Source organism: Watersipora subatra, chromosome 11, assembly GCF_963576615.1.
Source record: "Watersipora subatra chromosome 11, tzWatSuba1.1, whole genome shotgun sequence".
Lineage (NCBI taxonomy): Eukaryota > Metazoa > Bryozoa > Gymnolaemata > Cheilostomatida > Watersiporidae > Watersipora > Watersipora subatra.
This window is the reverse complement of record NC_088718.1, coordinates 36,689,258-36,710,597: the sequence shown is the minus strand read 5'-3', so window position 1 is coordinate 36,710,597 and position 21,340 is coordinate 36,689,258. Positions and strand designations below refer to the sequence as shown.

The 21,340-nt window shown below is 35.3% G+C and overlaps 2 protein-coding genes across 5 annotated transcripts in view; one reads left to right on the top strand and one right to left on the bottom strand.

The window, feature by feature from the left end:
* Positions 1–970: 970 nt before the first annotated feature.
* LOC137408023 (octapeptide-repeat protein T2-like) lies at positions 971–1,414 on the bottom strand. The gene has a single exon (XM_068094414.1). The coding sequence runs from the start codon at positions 1,412–1,414 to the stop codon at positions 971–973; it is 444 nt and encodes a 147-aa protein (XP_067950515.1).
* A 1,168-nt stretch (positions 1,415–2,582) lies between these two features.
* The window catches only part of LOC137408406 (chordin-like), a 32,534-nt gene continuing 13,776 nt past the window's right edge, over positions 2,583–21,340 (top strand). For 3 of the 4 annotated variants that reach the window (XM_068094924.1, XM_068094925.1, XM_068094926.1), the window contains exons 1-7: positions 2,583–2,895; positions 10,365–10,465; positions 11,790–11,931; positions 13,297–13,449; positions 13,987–14,095; positions 16,702–16,801; positions 19,240–19,378. In XM_068094924.1, coding sequence (XP_067951025.1) covers positions 2,748–2,895; positions 10,365–10,465; positions 11,790–11,931; positions 13,297–13,449; positions 13,987–14,095; positions 16,702–16,801; positions 19,240–19,378 — 892 coding nt within the window. In that variant the 5' untranslated portion in view covers positions 2,583–2,747. The remainder of the gene's footprint in view (positions 2,896–10,364; positions 10,466–11,789; positions 11,932–13,296; positions 13,450–13,986; positions 14,096–16,701; positions 16,802–19,239; positions 19,379–21,340) is intronic. The other variant, XM_068094927.1, reaches the window with a different exon arrangement.

Genomic DNA, 21,340 nt, shown 5'->3' with positions numbered 1-21,340 from the left:
AAGGATACTTTTCAATATACAGTTAGGTGCATAAATTTACCAATTTGTTGGTAGGTTTGAAAATCTAATAAAATAATAAAATTTGTAATTATTATAATATCTAACAAAATAAGGTTTGGGACTCACTTGATTTTGCAATTAATGTCATTGCCAAGTTTTTTCGACTCGTAGATTCTAGACCAAAAAAAATTGGACAAATTTTACGGCACAAAGGCCATTAATAAATTTTAATCTTGTTATGTGTCTGCCATAGAGCTATTCAGATTGCAATTGAGACAATTAGGAGAGAATGTGCTATAGCTTGTGTTCTATCATAATAGCATAGCATTCCTGTTTTTGCTATTCCTTTACACATTCATAGATTTTTATCCTTTTATTATGATCTCAATTAAACTGCTCCAAAAAATAAGGACAAGCAGCACAATTGTTTTTGACTTGGAGTTGGCCACTAGTGGTAAACCTCAAGCCAGATGGTAGATCACTTCAGAAGCTCTTAAACAATTTCCTCTCAGAATCTAGCGGCACTCAGGCTCATTTTACCACAGCAAATCTTTTGCAGTTCATCAGCGGGTTCTGTTTAAGATTCTCTGAACAGCTCTCAAATACTTCAAAGAAACCAAACTAGAAATATAGAATAATAATATAAAAAACTTTAGAGATAAGATAACTTGGCTGTTGAAACATAGTAGAAGATTTTGAAACAAAATCAGGAATTGAAGCAATTACTAGCACCAAACATAAGATAATGCTCCTTCACATATTGGAAGGTTGATTTCTTATGAATTCGCAGACTGTAGCACTGTTACTTAGCATGTGGAATGTTATATCAGGTAATATCCTACACATAGCTTCAGGTGATTTCATCAAATACCAATTAATGAAATAACTCAAAAACTCTTGGCGTTCAAGACTTAGATGATTATGTTCAAGCTATCCAATAGTCTTGAACAACATTCAATTTCTCGCGCAGTTAGTGCTGGTCTGTGATAGCAGTTAGTAATATAGGGAGTGTTGTCCATAGGTCTATCTCTCCCTCTCTCCTTCCCTCTTTTTCTTTCTCTTGCTCTCTCTCTCTCCTTCTCCCTCTCCCTTTCTTCCTCTCCCTCTCTATCTCCCTTGCCCTTTCTCCTTCTCCCTCTCCCTTTCCTCTACATCTCTCTTTCACATTCTCCCTCTCTATCTCCCTTGCCCTTTCTCCTTCTCCCTCTCCCTTTCCTCTACATCTCTCTTTCACATTCTCCCTCTCTATCTCCTTCTCCCTTTCTCCCTTCTTTCTTTTCTCCTTTTCTCCCTCTCTCTCCTTCTCTCCCTCTCTCCCTCTCTCCCTCTCTCCCTCTCTCCTTCTCTCCCTCCCTCCCTCCCTCTCTCTCTCATGATTATTGCTTCTAACTGCGTAAAGTAGAGGCTGAAGCATGCTGGAGAAATATCAAGTGAATTTATTGTTGAATTCATTGGGTGTTGACACAGCAGTTGACGACGAGGATTGTTTTCATGTATAAGTAATGTTTGATATTTTCCTGCTGCTTTGTCATGATTGGCTAGCTGACCATCTGAAAATGTGGTTTACAACAAAACTTGAGACACACAAAACAATTCTTGTGTTTTTAATAAAATGTATTGCTATAAAATAGTATAGCACCAATCTAAATAAACAATGGTACAAAGAGAAAACTTTTAAAAATGAATACTAAAAATATACAGTAAACTCATCATGATGAAAGTTTTCTATACCAAAAGCAATTTAGCTGCCAGTCATTCTACAAGCTGTCATAGAACCAGCCAAACACCTTTTGCTTTACCTATCTCTCATCTGCAGCATTTTATGTCCTAACCTTTGAAAAAAAGGTCAATAGGTCAGCATTGTATGTACGAATATGTCCTTCATCTTTACGAGTGGTAGAAAATCCTATGCTATAAACGGGCAATAAATAAAACCATAAATTCATGATTGTCTGAATATTTGCAACAGAATTAAAAAATTAAAACTCAACTTTAAAAATCTGCCAGCACCTCTTTATTCAGCAAATCAAAATTCTGTGAGAAAGTATGTAAAAACACCGTTCTTCGCAGTTCTTTACGCACAGTTGTTAACAATCATAGCTGAATAGATCATATCCTTTTAGGAATCCACATGCCAACATTTTAGGAAGTTTCTGAATAAGTCTTCGCCGATGAAAATATTCGCGCGATGCACTCAGCTACATAATTGTCTAGGAAAAGCATTCCTCATTTACATAAGAACGCGAGCAATGTTGCGTCCATTATATGATAGACCTAATTCATAATAGTTATCACTTTTACAACACCTTCGACTATCCACTGCATGTCCAACAGCTGCCTAATGTCCATCTCTGACACGCTTAGTCCAGGCATGATTTATATTGTATACCGCAGACGCATTCATATTTTACATATCCAACGCACTGCTTCAGCTCGGATCATTGTTGAAGCTAACGCAACCAATTATAGTAAATGCATACTCAACGCGTAAGCTCCGCCTCTTTTTCATCTACCAATCACGCGGGATGTTATGGCATATAAAGATCTGGTGTTACGAGCTAAGATTAACAGTCATTGGAAAGCATATCAAGGGAAGATTTTGAACTGAAGCTAGAATTATAATTTAATTTTTGCTGACCAACCTCGAACGCATAACGTCAGCAAACTGTGAAATTGACCGACCCTCTCTCCTCAAGGTCCTCAAGGCGCACCAGAAGTCAAGAATTTTACAGACTAGAACATTTGATATGGAGCATTCTGGGAAGACTAAACTATTCTCGACTATCTTAATGTTATTATCCTTGGGACTTTGTTTGAAATATTCGTCAGCAAATAAATTAGAAGAAATTCCACTCGTGGCAGACAGGCAGTTAGAGTCCTTCTCAAGTAATGTTGGTAAGTGACTATTTTACTTTATTTAAGTTTTCAATAACTAATATCCATTTGAAGTTTGGCTTAAAATCGACATGAGAAACAAAGTTCACAAGGGGTCTCTTCTCGAGAAGTCAAGCGATAGGGTTGAGCCTGATTCACTTGCAAGCTAAAATTTCAATTGATTGTCCCGATTGCTTATAACCCAGCTAATCTTTTAGTATCGTCATTAAAATCAAGTCTCCCTGACTACAGTTGCTGCAAAACCATATTGAAATAGATTCCTTGTAACAAAGTCCACCGCGCCTGCTGTTGCCTGCTTCCATAGTCTTAACAATAGAGCTCAGATCATTTCATCTGATAGGCTCTGCATTGACTGCTAGTTACTGATCAAGTCTACTGTGAATTTTTTGAGAGACCAAAATACTCACAGCCCATCAATAGCTATAGATTGTGCTTAACTTGACTCGACACTACGAAGCAGGGATTCAGTTCTACTAATTATCAAAAAGATTTAAACTTTTATGGGATTTAACTTCCAATAATTATAACGATAAAACAGTTATATTAGTAACTAACTTATCACAACCCTAGAATTATTAAATGCATGACTTTGAAAAATAATTTTTAAAGATTGAATTCTATTTTAATTTAAATAACACTTTCATTAGAAATAGAATTTGATGGTTAGGAAATTTGGCCACTACTCAGGTGTATGTACTTTTATATACTTATATGCTTTATATACAAACATCTCACACCATGATTAGAAGCAGATTCATTCAGTTATTAGAAAATTATTACTTGTTATTACTTGGCAAGTTGCCAAGTCTGCTAGTATATTTAGAAACAAAATTGTAAGAAAACCAAGTTTTATCAGATTTACAAACCTTTATCATAGTGTACACATTGTGACAATGCTTCGTATCACATTGATGGCTTGTGCTGTCTTCGTTTATTTTGTCAAACAATTCCTACTCTTCTAGTAGCCTTGACTAAAAACAGGAGAAGTTAGAGCTTTCACTTTCAGTTTCCTTGTCCAGCTCATCTAATTATTGAAGCTCTTATTTGTCCAAAAGTTGTGAAAAGTAGAAAAACACCAGCCTGCTAGAAATATGAGACTCTAGACTTTTCAACCGTAGTTCAGTTGTGTGATTACTGCGTGCTCTAAGTAATGACAGGTATGATTCAGTAATTTTTAAGAGCGTTCTATGCATCTGCGTGCATCTGCAAGCACCACAGATGTGCGTGACACTATTATTATAAGGGTATCAATAGACCGAATCTCACACCTGGACTTCTATGTCACTCGAGCACTTTCTATAAATAATTGTTGCTTGGAAGTGCGGCGTCTCTGCGAAAAACAATTTCGCTGGCATCACTCTACCCGCTGTCACGAAACTAACCAAAGACCTTTTGTTTTACCCATCCCTCAGCCACAGCTTCTTGTCTTCTCACCTGCTAACTGTTGAATGAGGTGTGTCTGAATGAAAGGACGCCATATGCTCAATGCGTAAGCACTTTTTTCTTGGTCTTAAATACTATATTTTGTTTGAGAATAATCCAAGGTACCACGACTTTTAAAACAAAATTTTGTAGTCGAATAAAAGTAAATGGACACAGTATTATATTGACAGATTAAGTTCAGGCATTATTTTATATGGATATATTTAAAAGATTTTAAACCTATGGTGAAAAATAATATTAACTGTTTAAAAATCCATTTGCAGAAAGCTTTACTAGATTTTATCAGAAAGTATGGGTATTTATCTATCATTTTCAGTTGTTGTTGATGTTTGAGGTGATCTGATTGCTAGGACGGTTTAAGATTAAAATGGATAAAACTTGATCACTGTTAAAACACTCAATTAACTGCGCTAAAATCTTTTTAAAATTTAATTTGGATTTGAAAGAAATATTCTATTTTAGCTTTGCAAGTTCCTAGAAGTGGCCAATTCTCCCTAAATGATCATATACCACAATCCTACGTGACAACGCTCTCTTGGCTCGTTGCCACAATGTTGGCGACTAAGCATGTCTTTATGAATGTTTTTACTTGGAAACTTGGTTGTCAGGAAGTAGATTAAGTCCAAACACTGACTGGCTGTAACATATTTCAGTTTAGTGTAACTAAACAACAGCTATAGCTATGTTGTGATGAACATTTCATCGTCTGGGTCTGCAGAAGCGCAGGTGTTTAGCAGTTACGGCAACCTTACGTTTCCAAGTTACGGAATATTTAAAACCTTAAGCACGGCGGGATATAGGAAGCTGTCTAGTTTGGTTATATTGGAGCCAGAAATGCAGATAGTTACAAGTTTAAAACTTTATGGTGGCGCAATAGTACCAGACTTGGGAGAATAATATAACATGCAACAACTTGTGGCTAAGCTACCAACGTTTTGATGCTTCCGTGAAGTACATCAAATGTGTCTGTTGCTGGCTAGCTTTGATAAGGAATGGAAAATGCAGAAGTCTCCCCAATTCAAATAGCTCAAATGACAGTTTAGAAGCATTTGAATATCTCTCAATAGCTGTTTATAGTAGCAGTTAGTATTCATTACCCCCATTTATCAATGACTTGAAAGAGTCAATTGTCTAAATTGCTATGCAGTAGTGAGGAATAGGTTTAAAACTGTATAATTGGGTATAAATATTCTACGCAAGTCTATAATCAGGTCTGTAAAGTGATAATGTACGTATTAAGAAGCATTCAAATTCTCTAAGCGTGTGAGGAGATGCGATCGAAGTAAAGTGAGGGGTTTGAATAAAAATCGTGTAGCTATTGCAATGGTAGGATAGCTACCATAGTTGTTTCCTTGATTATGACACATGATAGTTAGCGATAACTGAGCTACACATTGTTCATTGATAGCAAACAAGCATGCTTTTGACAGAATTCTAAAAGCCATGACTCCAAAATCTCCATAAATAGTTCGTTACATACTCCAACAAATTTTTTGTTTGTTCACAAGTCATTAATAGAGCTATTACCATTAACACCACACGCCTTTGAAATTAGATTGTGGAGGACAACTCCAAGTTCATATAAACACATCAAACTAAATGATTTTTATCAATGTGATTTTTACCGTGTTTATCAAGCAGCAATTGAATCTTTGTTTCAAGTAGCTCAATTAGGGTTTTAGTGAAAAATATAAAAGCCTTCCTGATCCTGTGAATATGCAACCAAATTCATCAAAAAGATTTTTCCTGGTTCCGATTATTGGCTAAAATAGACCAACTAGTTCTGATTAAAAAGATTTTGATTCTTAATTAAACTTTAAAAACGAACCTACAAATTATATCATTAGGTTTTATCTGAAAGTATCGGTATGTTTCTATTATTTGCGATTGATTTTTATGCTCAAGGTTATTTGAATGCCATGTTTCAAGACTAAAATCTATAAAACTTCATTGCGATTAAAACGTTCAGTAGAAAACTTGGTGTGAAATGACATCACTGATTGTTATTGATGTGATAGTTGATATCAGCTATTACATTCGAGTTGCAGTGCTATATGTCTCTGTTCTGTCGGTCTGCTTGCTATTATGAATGTCATAATCGCACTTTCACTGGATCTGAGAATTTTAACCGAGATCAACTTTAATCGATTTTAATTTTGAAACATCCTGGCAATCAGATCACCTCAAACATCAAAACAATCTCAAATGGTAAAATATACATATATTTTCGAATAAAGTTTACTCAAATTTTGTAAGAGTACATCTTCAAATAAGCTAAAAGTAAGATTTTGCACAACAGCCATGCTCTCACTCACTAATCCAGTCACAAGTTTTTGTAAGACTAATTTGTCAAAGTAATTTTTAACTAATGTCAGAATGGCGCATAGGTAGGCGAGTTGTGACCTTACGGTTGCAAGAATGACAGCTTAGACCCCATTCATGACCAGTTCTGATGTATTCGTACTTCTAGCCAATTTTACACTTACAAAGTTTTCACTCTCAGCGATAATTTATTAAGTGTTTGTTCTCAAATGCGCAGACTGGCTTATCTTGCCAGACATCGGCTTTTCTAGAAGCTAACCTCAGCTAGAGGCCAGAGACTTACTAATGGCTATTTATATAAGCGTTTAATTAGAAATTTAATGATTATGTAATGCTATGCGGTTGCCATAGAGATGAATTACAGTTCAGTGTTTCTCAGAGATTAAAAATGTGGATTCATGATTATTTCTTATTAGTTTTGTTGCTATTTTAACCTGGCTGCTTGTGTGCCTGCCAGTATGCTCACCAACATGAAATCATATGCTGTCAGATTCTCATTGGTAGAGGGCTGTTGCTGAATTGATCTCAGTCATGAATAATGTATTTGCTTGAGATGGTTGCAACAAGTGGCTTCTAAGGTTCTATAACCTTTTGAAAATATGTTTTTATAGTCAAATAAAAGTAGGTGGACACTATATTATTTTGACGTATTAAATTCAGGCACTATTTCAAGTGAATAATCTTAAAATCTTGACTGATGGCACATAAATTTTTAAAAGTCTATAGTGAACCATATATTTGGCTGTTTAATCCAAAAATCCTCAAATTAAATAAAATGATCCATAATTTAAAAGTTTATTCGGATTTGAAGTACTAAATTTTAGTCATCGTTTTTCTAATGTCAACTGTGACTCATAACATTAAGATGGTCTAGTTTGTTCATTTCAGCTAGATTTAGTAAACAACCATTATTGGCAAACTGTGTCATGCAGTTCAACCTGTTCCCTGTACCAATATTGAACGGCGAGCGCAGGTGATGCCATTGTTTCCTCTGAACATCATTATACCTTAAAGATAATAGCTTTGTGTTTTCTTTAAAGAGCAGTAAATGTCACTTTGTCATCATGCTTACGCACCTGGTTATGCAAATGAAGTGGTGTAATATCAGCTCAACTATGTAATTGTAATTTAAAGTCCTGAAATCGGCATAGTAACACTTTTGTCACTTCCGTTATGATGGGTACAATTTGAAAACACACCTTCACGAAATGCCCAAATGCCATAACACGAATGACACTGTTTGTCTTACTTAATGCATGACAAAACACACTGATGACAACCCTTGTCTGGGTGATGAATCTCAAACAAGATGCAACACCTGTATTATTCTCAGGCTATACCTCAGTGAGCAGCCATGGGCTAGGGGTCTAAAATGCCTGACCCGTAAAAAAGCATGTCAGCGTTCAATAACCAAATTATCCAATGTTGGTGAATAGAATGACATCTAGCCATAACTTACTATCATTAAATGAGTATGTCTCTGGTCGGCGAGGTTCCTTTGCCGCTGGAGTCAGACATATCAGACCATATCAGCCTAGTTGAGTAATCTTGGGTTATGAACGACTCTCTAGAAACATATTGTGAAACCTGACAAAAATTATAAAAAAAAACACCTGCTTTAGTTTTCTCATTTTACTTGTTGCTAGAATGAAACTAAACATTTGTCAGAGTTGCAATAAAACTTGCAGCTTGATTAGTTGTGAGCTGTTCGGAGAGAAGTCTGCAGAAGAAGAGGTGCAGCAAATATGGGCCATCAAGGCATCGATTTGCAAATGTTTTCGTATGCATTCCATTGGAGGCAACCTTTGTATTGATAGCCTCAGCTGATCTTGAATCTATGGTACATGAACTGGCATGGCTTGATCTCGCTTTGGCAGCAGTGGGCATGTTGCTGCCTTCTAAAGTATTTGGTTCTTGAAAATATTTCCTTTTTTATATTGTCTGAGCTTTAACAATCGATTTTTCTATTTTAAGTTCCAGCTTTAACAAGGAGGCTATCATACACGCTAGCATCAGGATTTGCTAGCAATGACAACAGTGAAACTTTGAAATGCAAAATCTTTTGCACTTATTTAAGACAAAACAAATATTTCAACATATTAAATTTAATTTAAAATTTGTAAGGTTTCTAGGTATCACAATAACATAATTTGATTCTGAATGAGATTATTCGCAAGAGTTGTTGCTCTTAAAAACTTAATTTTTAGTTAGGTAGACTTGTTATAACTTTTGCTATGATTGGTGGTTGATAAAGTACATGAATATAGAGTCTGGTAAGATCCAACGACAGTGGATAAGCTCAGGCTCTGCAATGCATCAGTCAAAACTTTTATAAACTCTACTTGAGATTGTCAAGTTGAATAACCATATGTACGATTGTTTTGGATTTTTGGAGCACAGTTGATTTGGGCAATTGTTAGTTTGTCATCATCGATGCTCAAAGTCAAGAGTTCAAATCTTATAGGATGCAATCTTTTTTACCTAACTTCCAACCCAGCTTTTGATCGACAGTTAGACATGGCTTTTGTTATAGTAAAGATGTAACAAAAATATAAACGATTGTAAATATATAACATAATATATAAAATATAAGTGGATCGAAAATATAAACGCCTTCTTCATCACCAACATGTTCGGTGCACGCTGAAAAAACTGTGTTGGATTCGTTTGAATGACATCGGTGGAGTATTTACTGTGGTGATCGAGGTAAATACTTTGATGTATTTGTATAAATATGTGAGTATTTACTGTGACATGTAAGTAGCAGATAAAAGATAACTAAGTTTATATATATATATATATTTATATATATTGTATATGAGTAGGAATAAACAAATGCTTCTCGCGTATTCGTTCCAGAATCTAGTCTAAGTATTTCTTTGATAGGTAGTCAGTCACCTGTAGGTTTACCTCTTTAAAGTGCAGGTAGTTTAGAAGCATCTTAAGACTAAAAGCGCTTTAAACATAAAAGTGTTTTGTGATTAATTCTACTAAGTACTAGACTCGTCTGGTTCTCTCTTCTTCATTTATTTAATTACTTGTTCACACTTTTTCATCAGCCGGTTTACGTAAGATCTCTAGATTGTCAAGCATAATTTAAATACTTTTCGCGCATTGATCCAATTGCACTGTAGATCTGAGGTGAAGCGGTGCTTTAATAGATGATTATGTGTGAATTTGTCGTATAATGATATACTATATGGTCATCCCTTTCTCAGACGTTTCACTTCAACCTGCAGTTTATGTATTTATGGCCTTAATGCACTCTAGGTACAATGAAATCCTGTTAGATAAGAGCTTCTATGGTTTCAGTTATAGCTAATCGCACCAGACCTCTTATACGACTCTGTCATTACCAAGCCGTAAATAATATTAAAATCACCTTTTTAATTAAGTAATAGCCCATTATAGCGGTAGGGATTTGTCACTCGCACAGCTGGCCGGGTGGCCTGGTATGATTCTGTCCCGCTCTGGAATGTTGGCTTTAACTGCTTTCATTCATATCATTGACGCGTGATGATTCGGGTAATCTTGATCATCGCTATCAACACGTCTTCATATTTTTGTAATTTTCTAGTCAAGTACCAATATCTGTTAAGGAACTAGCCGTAGGAGGATAATTGCTTCTAGCGCATTCTAGCTGATTCAGAGAGGTCATTTGATAGAATGTGTGAAACCAATTAGATTATAATGCTGTTTGACAGGATGTGAATTTGGAGAGGCAAGGTATGACATCGACAGCCAGTGGCACCCTATTTTAGAGCCATACGGAGTGATGTACTGTCTGAAATGTTCATGTGAAGCTGTAAGTAACGCTGACTAGCTTCTCTCATTGGTCGGAAATCAGACTAGTTAAATTCTGGATGAAGATGTTGGACCACAGTCTAAGCGGCGGAGTCTCTTCTTTCTAATGATTGATCAAACACTAAGTTGATGTCATGCAGTTTATATTTCTACAAATCCGATTATGATAAAGTTATTATTGTACAAACAACATCTCTATATGCTGTGACTTTTCAAAATATTTTCAACATTCATGTTTTATATTAAACAGGATAAATTTTAGAAAAGAAACATCAAGCATTTAACTCTATTTTGTGATTCCAGTACTTCTCTGTCTTACTTGAGAAACTTTGCCTAACTTTCAAATTAGTTAAAATTTTAAACGTCTGTTTTAAGTTTAGCTTGTCTGGTCTGGGTTTGTGAACTGATTAAATAAAATGTTTGTGCTCATGAGGTCTGACAAGCTTAATTTTAAAAACAAAATACAAGCGGATATACACTTTTTAAAATATGATATGAATCTTCTTAGACTCTTTTCACAAGTTTCTCAAAAAGTGAAATTGTAGCCGTTTGCTAACAATGAACCACTGGCAGCCCTCTGACAGCATTAAAGAAGAAGTTATACAAAATTTCAGTAAATTTATCAAAACTTATCAGTATTTTTCTATAATTTGCGATGTCTTTTGATGTTTGAAGTAATCTGCCTGCCAGGATGTTTTAAGATTAAAATGAATAAAACTTGATCATGGTGAAAATGCTCAGATCAAGCGAATGTGCAATTATCACGTCTATAGTTGCAAAGAGACTGACAGAATAGAGACGTATAACACTGCAACTTGAACACACTAGCTAAAATCTACTATAGCAATGATAGCAACTAGTGAAATTATTAGGCACATATTTTCTTCTGAACATTTTGATCACAATAAAGTTTTGTAAGTTTTAATCTTAAAACATCCTGGCAGTCAGATCACCTCAAACATTAAAAACAGTTGCAAATAATAGAAAAATACTTTTTAATAAAATTTACAAAAATTTCATGTAAGTTCATTCCAATTACAGAAACATTATGCAAAGTTTCGACTTGTCAAGAAATCATTTAATCTGTATAGCTCTGTTAAAGTAAGGCAAAATCTTTGGCCCAAACACAAAGTCTGTCAAAATGAAATTTTTTTGTAACTTTCAATGTAGTGCAAAGACAGCACAAACAAATAGAACTTGTTTTATTTCATGTCTGATCAGGTTTTAATATGGAAGCATTTTGATTTGCTTTAAAGATTTCTGGCATGTGTTCACATTATGTTCACAGCCCAATGATGTCTAATCTAATTGCTCCCTTACTGCAGGTTATCAAGAAGGGACTTCTGCAGCAGAGAGGTCAAGTGCAGTGCCGACGAATCTCACATGAGTGTCCAGATGTCAGCCATTGTTCAGAGACAGCGATTTTACCTCCTAACAGCTGCTGCAAAATTTGCCCCGAGAATGAAGGTAAGGTTGCACTCAGAAAAGGCAACACAGATGCGAATAAAACAGTTGGTAATATAATGCCACATCAAATTCGAGATTTTTTAATTGAAAGCGTAGTTACACCAAATCCATGAATAAGAGCTACATGTATGTAATAAGCAGGAATTTCTTTTACTGCACATTATTTGTTGCGTCATACAACGAATTTAAATTTATTTGAACTGAGCTTTATTTATTCATCAAGTAAAACAATTGCTAAAAAGACATCATAAAAACTCATTGATGAAAACTATATATGCACAATACCTTGGCTAGTCAAGGTGCAGAGCACAGTTGGTAGGGAGTGAGCAGGGGGGACTCGCGTGGATGAAAAATCACTGCAATTCGTTTTTTCAATTCGAAAAAGTTTTAGTTTTAATATATATTGCTATATATGTATTACTTTATTGGCAATCATTTTATTTCAAATAAAACTGTTTTTCAATTATGCTATACAACAATATAAAAGAAAAAAAAGTAAAAAAGGGCAACAAATCACCACTGAAATCCAATAAATCGTTTGACCAATAGTGTTTAAAATACCTGTTTCTGATAAGAAAGCAGCTATTAGGTAGAAGATTGTTAAATGATAGCAGCTGGCAATGATATTTTGTAAATAATTGATGTAAACATTTTTGCAACTAATCTAGACATTTTAGTTCTCTGTCTAAATTTGTCTAATTTAGACATCTTTGTTTAAACTAGACAATTTTAGACATGGCAATTAAATGGTATGTAAACTTATTCTAATACCAAGGATATAGAAATTAAATACTATGCTATGTTTGGTAATAGAAATAAAGTAATATTTTTGAGCGCTCTTTTTCTTTTGCTGCCTTTTTATTGACTGACCTGCTGGGGGTAGGCACTTTTATGTTTCTTTGTATCCACTCAAGTGATCTGACTTTCTGTGGTCAGCAAACATTTTATTAACTTACTCTCTTTGTGTATTTGAGAATGTTAAATAAAGTTATCTTATTGTAAGAGGCTACAAGATCAAAAAGTATTTAGCCTTACTTAAAGTAAAATGTGATTGGCTCAGCACACAGTAATGATTTTGACAATTTTCTCCTACACCGATGAAAGCTCACAATTTCTGCTTTTCTGTTTGAGTCAATTTTTTAATAGTTCTATAAAGCTTTTAAACTGCACAACCTAACTGAATAACTCTGTGTCTATGTTGGTACTAAGATGCTCAGTGTGTGTGTTCACGTCTCATATATGTGCTGCTGGGTTTTGGTATGCTTCTGGAGTTCTACGGTAGAGATAGCATAACTCCCAACTGTAAATAATACTTAACCCCGCTTTTCTTACACACTGCTGCTCCACCTTGTCTATTGCTTGTAGATGATAGACTAGTTTCTGTGGTTGCGCCATTTGGTGGGCAGGCTAGACTAGACCCCGCCTCTCCGAATAACCGTAGGCTAGAGCACCAGTCAGGCTCAGCCAGTAATGGTAGATCTATTAGCTCAGTTCTAACAGGCACGGGACTAGCTACAGGTGACTGTCTATAAGCGCATCAATGCTGCTTATCTTTGCTCTATTTAACTAGTTTGCCAGAAAGATTACTAGTAAAACAAGTGTCTACAAAGAACTGCATCTTTGCAACCATTTTATGGACACCTAATATCTAATATGGCAAGCAATATATGAAGTGCATACGAGTATATGCCATATCACACAAAGAAATAAAGTGTGGTATTTATATCGCTAATATTCAAACTGGAATCTCAAACTCATTTGGATACAAACAAAAACATTAAAACTTTCATTTTCTTAACTTTGAACTTCTTTGCATTAACTATTTTATGCATTTATTCATATTTATAGTTTTTATTGCATCAAAATAATTAGCAAGCCATTTCTTGTTTTTTAAAAGTATCAATTTTCAATTTTGATAAAAATCATACTTACTGTAAGATTTTAATTTTTCTTGAACACAAAGTTTACTCTGTATTCGACTTGAAATATTGATATTTTTTATTTGAAACTTGAAAAAAATTGTAGTTTTTTGTAATTTTATTTTTTTTTATTTAGATTTATTTGTACTGCTGAGTGAAACATCTAATTCCACAACCGTGACTGTTGGAAAGGCAACCCTGGTGCTTGAGCAGTCTGTCTTACGCATGACTATACTGTTGTCTAGGTAAGTGGTTTCTATGTCTATGTAAAACAACTTCGACTACGTATACTGTTTATGGATACTAAGTAGCCTACCATGTTTCCATAAAGCGGTTAATCTGCAAGTTTGCATCACCTGCAAGATGAAAACAGCGAAAATTCGTAAGTCGAACGAGTTTTGTTAATCAAAAATTTTTACCGAATGTTTTGCGCTTGTGGAAAATGAAAACAGCACTTGCGAATGATGCGCCAGAAAATGCTGTGCAAGCTATTCCACACTTCAGTTCTTATTTTGATTTGAGTAGTTGGAAATGCGCCAACATGACTGCTGATATAGAAATTATATTTTTTAACAAAGCACCCCGGCAATCATTCCTATTTTGATTTTACAATTTTAACAGTTCTTCTGGCAGTTAACATGGTCTCTGGCGTAGAGATCCTTATCTTATGTAAATATGCTGCCGTGTTGATCAGCATCATGCGAGTGTCCGTTGAAACACACACGGTAACTCAACGTGCGCACAACCCTGGTATAAATACTCATCGTACAAACGCAGCATATGTACTAAACTCTATAAAACCAGAATATTTCCTTTTGTTTAGTTTATTGATATATCAGCGCTTATGTTTACAATTTAACCCTAGGCTAGTCGTGGAAGCTGCAGTCATGAGGGAAATATCAAGTTGGGTGTAGCTCAAAACTGTGTCATGGGATTTTTCCTAGCCATAGTTACATTACATAATCTAGTTACATTACATAATCTAACATCTCTTAAAGATATCTTTAAACTAATGCTTTTATTTCAAAGTTTTATGTATTTTGACCTTGACCTTGACACCGAATTACAAAGTTTTTAGGCAAAGAAAACTTTATAGATTAGTTTCATATTAAAGTCTGTAGAAAGTTTTCTATCAATATATGAAATGAGATCGTTTGCAATTATTGTATTCTCATTATATTTTTTGGTTAACCGAACTATGCAATTTAATAGAACCTATTATCATAAACTTAATGAAATCATACTTATGCATTTTTAAATTCACACAACACACATTTGCTTTTCAAGACTCCTAATTGTCGCATATCTTTTTATCCTATCATTTTTATTTGCCACATTTAAGATGTTTGAATTTTGGGAAATTACAGAAAGAAACAAAATGAAAAGCATGTATGAAAGATACACATTCTTCTATATTTTTGGCTAAGCAAACAGCATCTACCAAAGAAGATTTTTGAGTTCTCTGTTTACTCAACCCAATCCATTAACTCTGTGTATCATTTGTCTTCAGAATAATTCTCTAATTCAAAGTAGCTAACTGCTGAAGTGTCGTTGCATTTTTGCTGCATTTTATTGTATTTCTGATAAAACAAGGAGTTTTTTAGCATTGCATCATTCACACAAGGCAAGATTTTCAATGCTTCGACAATCAGTTTTTTTCTCTGAAAACTGCCAACTATTCTCACAACATATGGTACACGAAAAATCTGAGTTGCAGCATTTTTGCTCATCTTTGCATATGCTCGATTAGGTGACAATTACAGCAAGATACAACTAGCTACATATTAGCGTGTATCGTAAAGTACAATGCTGCCTGCTGGTAGCAAGGAATTTTCTCTGAGTATTATTGCTATCGTCCACTCGATATACAATTGTCGGCAAAGAATCGTTTCACTAGCTACAAACATTCCGATTATATAGTGAGATGAATGGAAACAACTTTCTTACAGGAATTACTAAGGCTTTGGAATTTGACAACCAAATAGCTGAGTGTATAGCAGTTTGTTGTGAAAGCCGAAACTATAGCCACATACCACGTATAACCTTATTTCTTAATTAATAGAGGAAACGTTAATTAGTTTCCTTGTGGCTAATGTGCTTAATTTGTTTTATGGTCAGTATTTGTAATTATTCATTTTGCGCAACATTTTGGCAGTCTCCTATTACAATGAATGCCAAACTGACAGCAGCTTGAGCAATGGGCATAGTAGCTAAACAGCTGAGTTGTGAAAATGCACTTATGTTTAGATTCCATTCTAGCTCAAACACATGTAGCTAAAGCCTGGTTCCCATATCGAATGCGAGACTCCTGCGGTAATCTCGCGCAGCAAAACACTTGCGGCGTTAGGCTCGGCGGCTAATGTTACATAAAACTGTGTTGCTGGTGATTACATAAAAATGCCTGCTAACACTGCCATCTCGAAATTGCTGACCTTCAACTGTACAGTGCATTTTGGGGAGGTTTTTTCTGTGGCTTTTCGCGAAAGTTGAACAGCACTGAACTCTTGCATTTACCGCTGGCAACTACTGGGGGTGCTCAGTGGTAATCAGTGCGCAGGTTCGCATTTTACTGCTGATAGCCCTGCGGCGCTGTCGCCTGTGCTGTCGCCTGCGCTGTCGCCTGTGATGTTGCCGGTGCTGTCACCGATGCTGTCGCTGGTGCTGTTGCCGGTACTGTCGCCGGTGCTGTCGCTGGTGCTACGGTGTATATGGTAACTAGGCTTTATAGGGTTTAAAAGTGAGTTGAGAACAAGGAAACTTAGTAGAAGATAAATAGTTTCGATCTCTTCATTTAGGTTGCCAAATCGACGAAATACTCGAAATCAAAAGCTGTTACTTTTAAACATTTCAGGGCAGTCGAGATAGAAAGCTTACAGCTGCTCGATGAAAGTGGAGATAGCTTCTATGAGACAGCAAGCTTTACCATAAACTATGTGGAAGGAAAATCTAAGGTGAGAGAAAATAGCTTAAAGAACTAAGAATATTCTAGAAAATAAACGCATAAGTTGCTTGAACTTTCTGTATCAGAGAACAGGAGCCTGTAGCAGAATAGGAGCAGCCGTGGTCTAGTAGTTAGATCGCTGGCATTCCATCAGTAGGTTAGTAGATCAAATCACAGCACAACCATTGGTGGTGTTAGAAAGGGCATCAAGCCACAATTACTCCTGCACCAAAGAGGCTATATTATGCAAAAATGGTCACAATATGTTTTGCCCGAGGACATATCCTTCGCCGGGGTGACTCTTAAATGAAAAAATCCAAAAGAAAATAAATTCTATAGTCGAATGACAAATTTAAAGCTATGTAGTTTTTATTAGTTTTTATAACTAATCTTTTTGCAGGCACAAAAGTAGTTTTTTCGATTTGTCTTCTTTATTTTTAATAGAATGACCATTAATCAAGTATACAGGTTTTTCATTTTATAAATAAACTTACACCAGGTTTTAGTACATTTTATCCAAAATTAGCTGTATTTTTCCAGTCGCAATTTTTTTTGATATTTGCGATGATCTGACTGCCAGAATGGTTCAAGATTAAAATCGATAAAACTTGATTATGGTTGAAATGCTAAAAAAAGTGGGTGCAAAATGATGTGACTAGTTCCTATCGTCGCTATAGTCGATATCGGCTATCGTGTTCAAGTTGCAGCGTTACGTGTTTCTATTCTGTCGGTCTCTTTGTAACTATAAACATCGTAATTGCACTTTCGCTTGATTTGAGAATTTAAATTCAGATCACGTTTTATCAATTTTAATTATGAAACACCCGAACAGTCCGACCACCTCAGACATCAAATGATAGAAAAATATCAACACTTTCTGATAAAATTGACTAAAATTTGTATGACTTCATTTTTACTGTGCATTTTATGGATGGAAGGCTTTGAATAAAAATAATTACTAGTAATTATTGTCATACTACAAATTTTTCGTTTTTTCCAGGCTGTTCAAGTTGTGGAATGCTTGTATCTTGGCATAACTAGTCCATTTACAATCCTCCGGGACGTAAAAGATTATTTCATTTGCTTCTACGCGAGTAACAGCTTCTTGAGCCAACTTGTGTGAATGTAACTTAATTTACAAACGAATCAACTTACAACTCAACGGTTAGCCAGAGGCGTGACGTAATCGGATTTTGGCCTAATATTTTATTATGAATGAAACGGATTCCCCTTCCGTTCGTATTATGATGGATGGCTCTGAGTTTCATTGTCTAGCTTTCTTTTCCTGCCACTCAGTCTTGTTATGGCTAGGAGCAAACAATGCATCCAAGCCATCCAGGCGTTTTTGTATCCGTGAATGAAAATAACGTGTTGAAAGAACTCTGCACTGGCAATAGCTAAAAGGCATACCACACCGCTGTCATTTGAGAGGAGACAATAACGTAATAGGAGAGCACACAAAAGCTGTTTTAAGCGCCTCTCAAAGCACATGCGCAAATATTAAACATATTAGTTATTCAAGCTAGCAAATTCTCAGAAATGTCCAAAACAAAATAATAAATTTAATGAAATCATTGGCATTTATAGTAAGAAAGGCAGCACCGTGTATAATTCATGCAACTGGAGTAGGACCCTAGTTGTTTACCACTCTTTGAGTTAAATGTAATTGGAGCACTTCAATTTCAACACACCCATACGACAAAAAGCAATTTCCTGTAAAATTCTTAGATTAAAGGCTACATATATGTTAAATCTTTACTATGATCACTATGCTTTTATGATGCGAATTTGAAGTTGTGCACATGTTATGTTTCTGTACGATATATACTCCAATAGACAGTCACATGTCGTTGATTAATGTGAGCGCTTTGCTACAAATGATAATAATTTCTAAGCCAGAGGCCATAGCGGTGCACTCCTGCATCATCAAATAACAATAGGAGCGACTGGAGTGTTGAAAAATGCTTACAATAGAATAGCTTGCTCTGCATTTGTCTTTGCATCATTCGCAAAAATCGTTTCCGTCATTTATAAGCATGAATGATTGGATGAAGAATAGCCAGTAACAAAGTTCGTTGACTTGCAGATCTTTGCCATTTCTATCTTGTGGATTATAGAAAACTTGCAGATTAATCTTTATTCAGATCAGATTAATCTTTATTCAGATCAGATTAATCTTTGGCACAGTGATTAAGAACCACGTCTGTCTGTCTGTCCATCTGTCTGTCCCTCCAAATACATGGTTGGAGGTTCAAAAAAGATTGATCCCCTCTACATTCAACATATCATCCCTCTACCTTTGGCGTATTAACCCAGCCCGCACCACCTGCACCAACTAATCACTTTTTATGCAAATATACTTGTTCTCTGTGTTTTGTTGACAAGCATGATGATCTCTCGCAGCACACCAGACTGCCAGGGTACTAGTATGATATAATTCTCTTGTAGATATGCTTAGAATGGCGAGATGCTTTTAGATTTACAGAGGAAATACAATCAGGATCATCTCGACTAGTCTTGACAACAACAGATCAGCCGGATGGCTTTCTCTCTGGAACTATTCGTACAATCACTACAGAAAAACTTGGTAAGTTTTTTAAAAATTTTATTACTAGCAGGAAAGAGTAATGCTCATACATTTCACAAATAAGGCAAAATAGACCTGATTAATCAACAAAGAATTTAAATGGTTTTAAATTTAATCTAAGAGTGGAATCCAAAAATTTAAATAAAAGGTTTCAATCTAACGATTGGGTACTCTAAATTGATCAGTGCTTCTGAGCATATAATGTAGGACAACCTTTTTGGAAGGCATTTTGTGTGTGCCAACCCTTTGCTGTCTTCTCCATCTAAAAACTGTGATACATTCTATAGCTTTACCAACTATAAGACAGTTGTGGTGACGCTTGTTGAAAACTTATTTGTAATCGAGATAAAAAAAACTCTACGTTACGAAAATACCATTGCGTCAGTTTAAATTTGTGCAATTAGCTTGCATTTTAATATTGGCACGGGCCGTGTAATGTCAGATATCTGTTAGCTGGCAAACCACCTCATTCCTTGTTTCCTTAACTTGTTCCCAAAGCATATGGCTACCTACATAAGTAAAAAATGCACTGTCACTAAGCGTATGAGCATATACAGCATACCTATATTTTAAAATTGATTGCTATGAAAAAGTTAGCTTGCGTCAATGAGGAAATCTTACATACCATCGATGTCATAAACTTTATGACATAAAGTGATGCCAAAAGTGTGATCTCGAACTGCCAAGTAAGCATAAACAGCCAGTCATTTTTTCTCTAAATAACTACAAATCTATTTCCAAATTTCTAATTTTCAAGATTCTTTGTTTATTCAATAAATGAAGTTTATTTTTTGGCAAAAGGAAAGTTTTTAAACATCAAGCTAATTAGATCAGGGTAGACAACTCCCCTTTTAAGGTGCTCATATGCTTTCACAGTTCTAACTAGTGCAAACACTCTTTAAGGATGAAGTCACATAAGTTTTTGTAGATTTTATCAGGAAGTATCGGAATGTTTTTATCATTTTCGATTGTTTTTGATGTTTGAGGTGATCTGACTGCCAGGATGTTTCAAGATTAAAATCAATAAACCCTTATTGTGGTTAAAGCATTTAGAAGAAAATACATGCAAAATGCTGTCAATAGTTGCTATCGTTGCTATAGTTGCTATAGTTGATATCGGCTATTGTGTTTAAGTTGCAGCGTTACGTGATTTGTTTTGGAGGTTAGAGGTGACCTAATTGCCAGGATGTTTTAAAATTAAAGTCGATAAAACTTGATTGCGATTAAAATGCTCAAAAAATTTGTGTTTCTAGCTGTCCACTCGTGCTCTAAAATAATGTGCAGAATAAGCATCACTAAAATATACAAAATACGGAAATTCATTTTGCCAGAAAATCTACCAGTTGTTTTATGCGTCTTGGCGCCTCTGGTGTCTGATAAAACAGGTGTTGCTGGCTGCATAGTTTGCATTGCTGGTTCGGTAGGGAGAGAGATTTATGACATTTCTGAGAACTTTACTTTAGACCTTTGGTTCCAGGCTTGGCACTCTAGACCCTGAGGCCAGTGCTGTCTCCCAAAGTAGTTTTGAAGTCAAAATCTTTACTATGATAATAACAATATTTGTGTCCATTTTTCTATCCGAAGCCATGCTTGCAGCATTAAAAAAAAACAAATCTTTTTACACCGATTTGAACTCGGATCCTCTGTTTTATAAACCAGCGCACTAACCACTCCTCTACTCGACCACCTTAATGCTTAGTCAAATAATTATGCACATACTGATTACTCATGACAATCTCCTACAGTCACGAGACTGCCAAGCAAACTAGCTTATATAATTTATATTTGTATGTATACAGTGTATGCATATATACCGTTGTGTAACTTGGAAAATATATTTTGGGCTGCAACAAAAACTATAAGACAGTGAGTATATATGCCATCTTTGTAATACATGCCTAGTTATAATGATATAGGAACAAAGTACTTGGTAAGGTCAGGTTGACAATGTAAACAAACACA

Coding starts and splice junctions, on each gene's coding strand:
- LOC137408023 (XM_068094414.1), bottom strand. CDS start 1,414: ATGCTTCAGCCTCTACTTTACGCAGTTAGAAGCAATAATCATGAGAGA.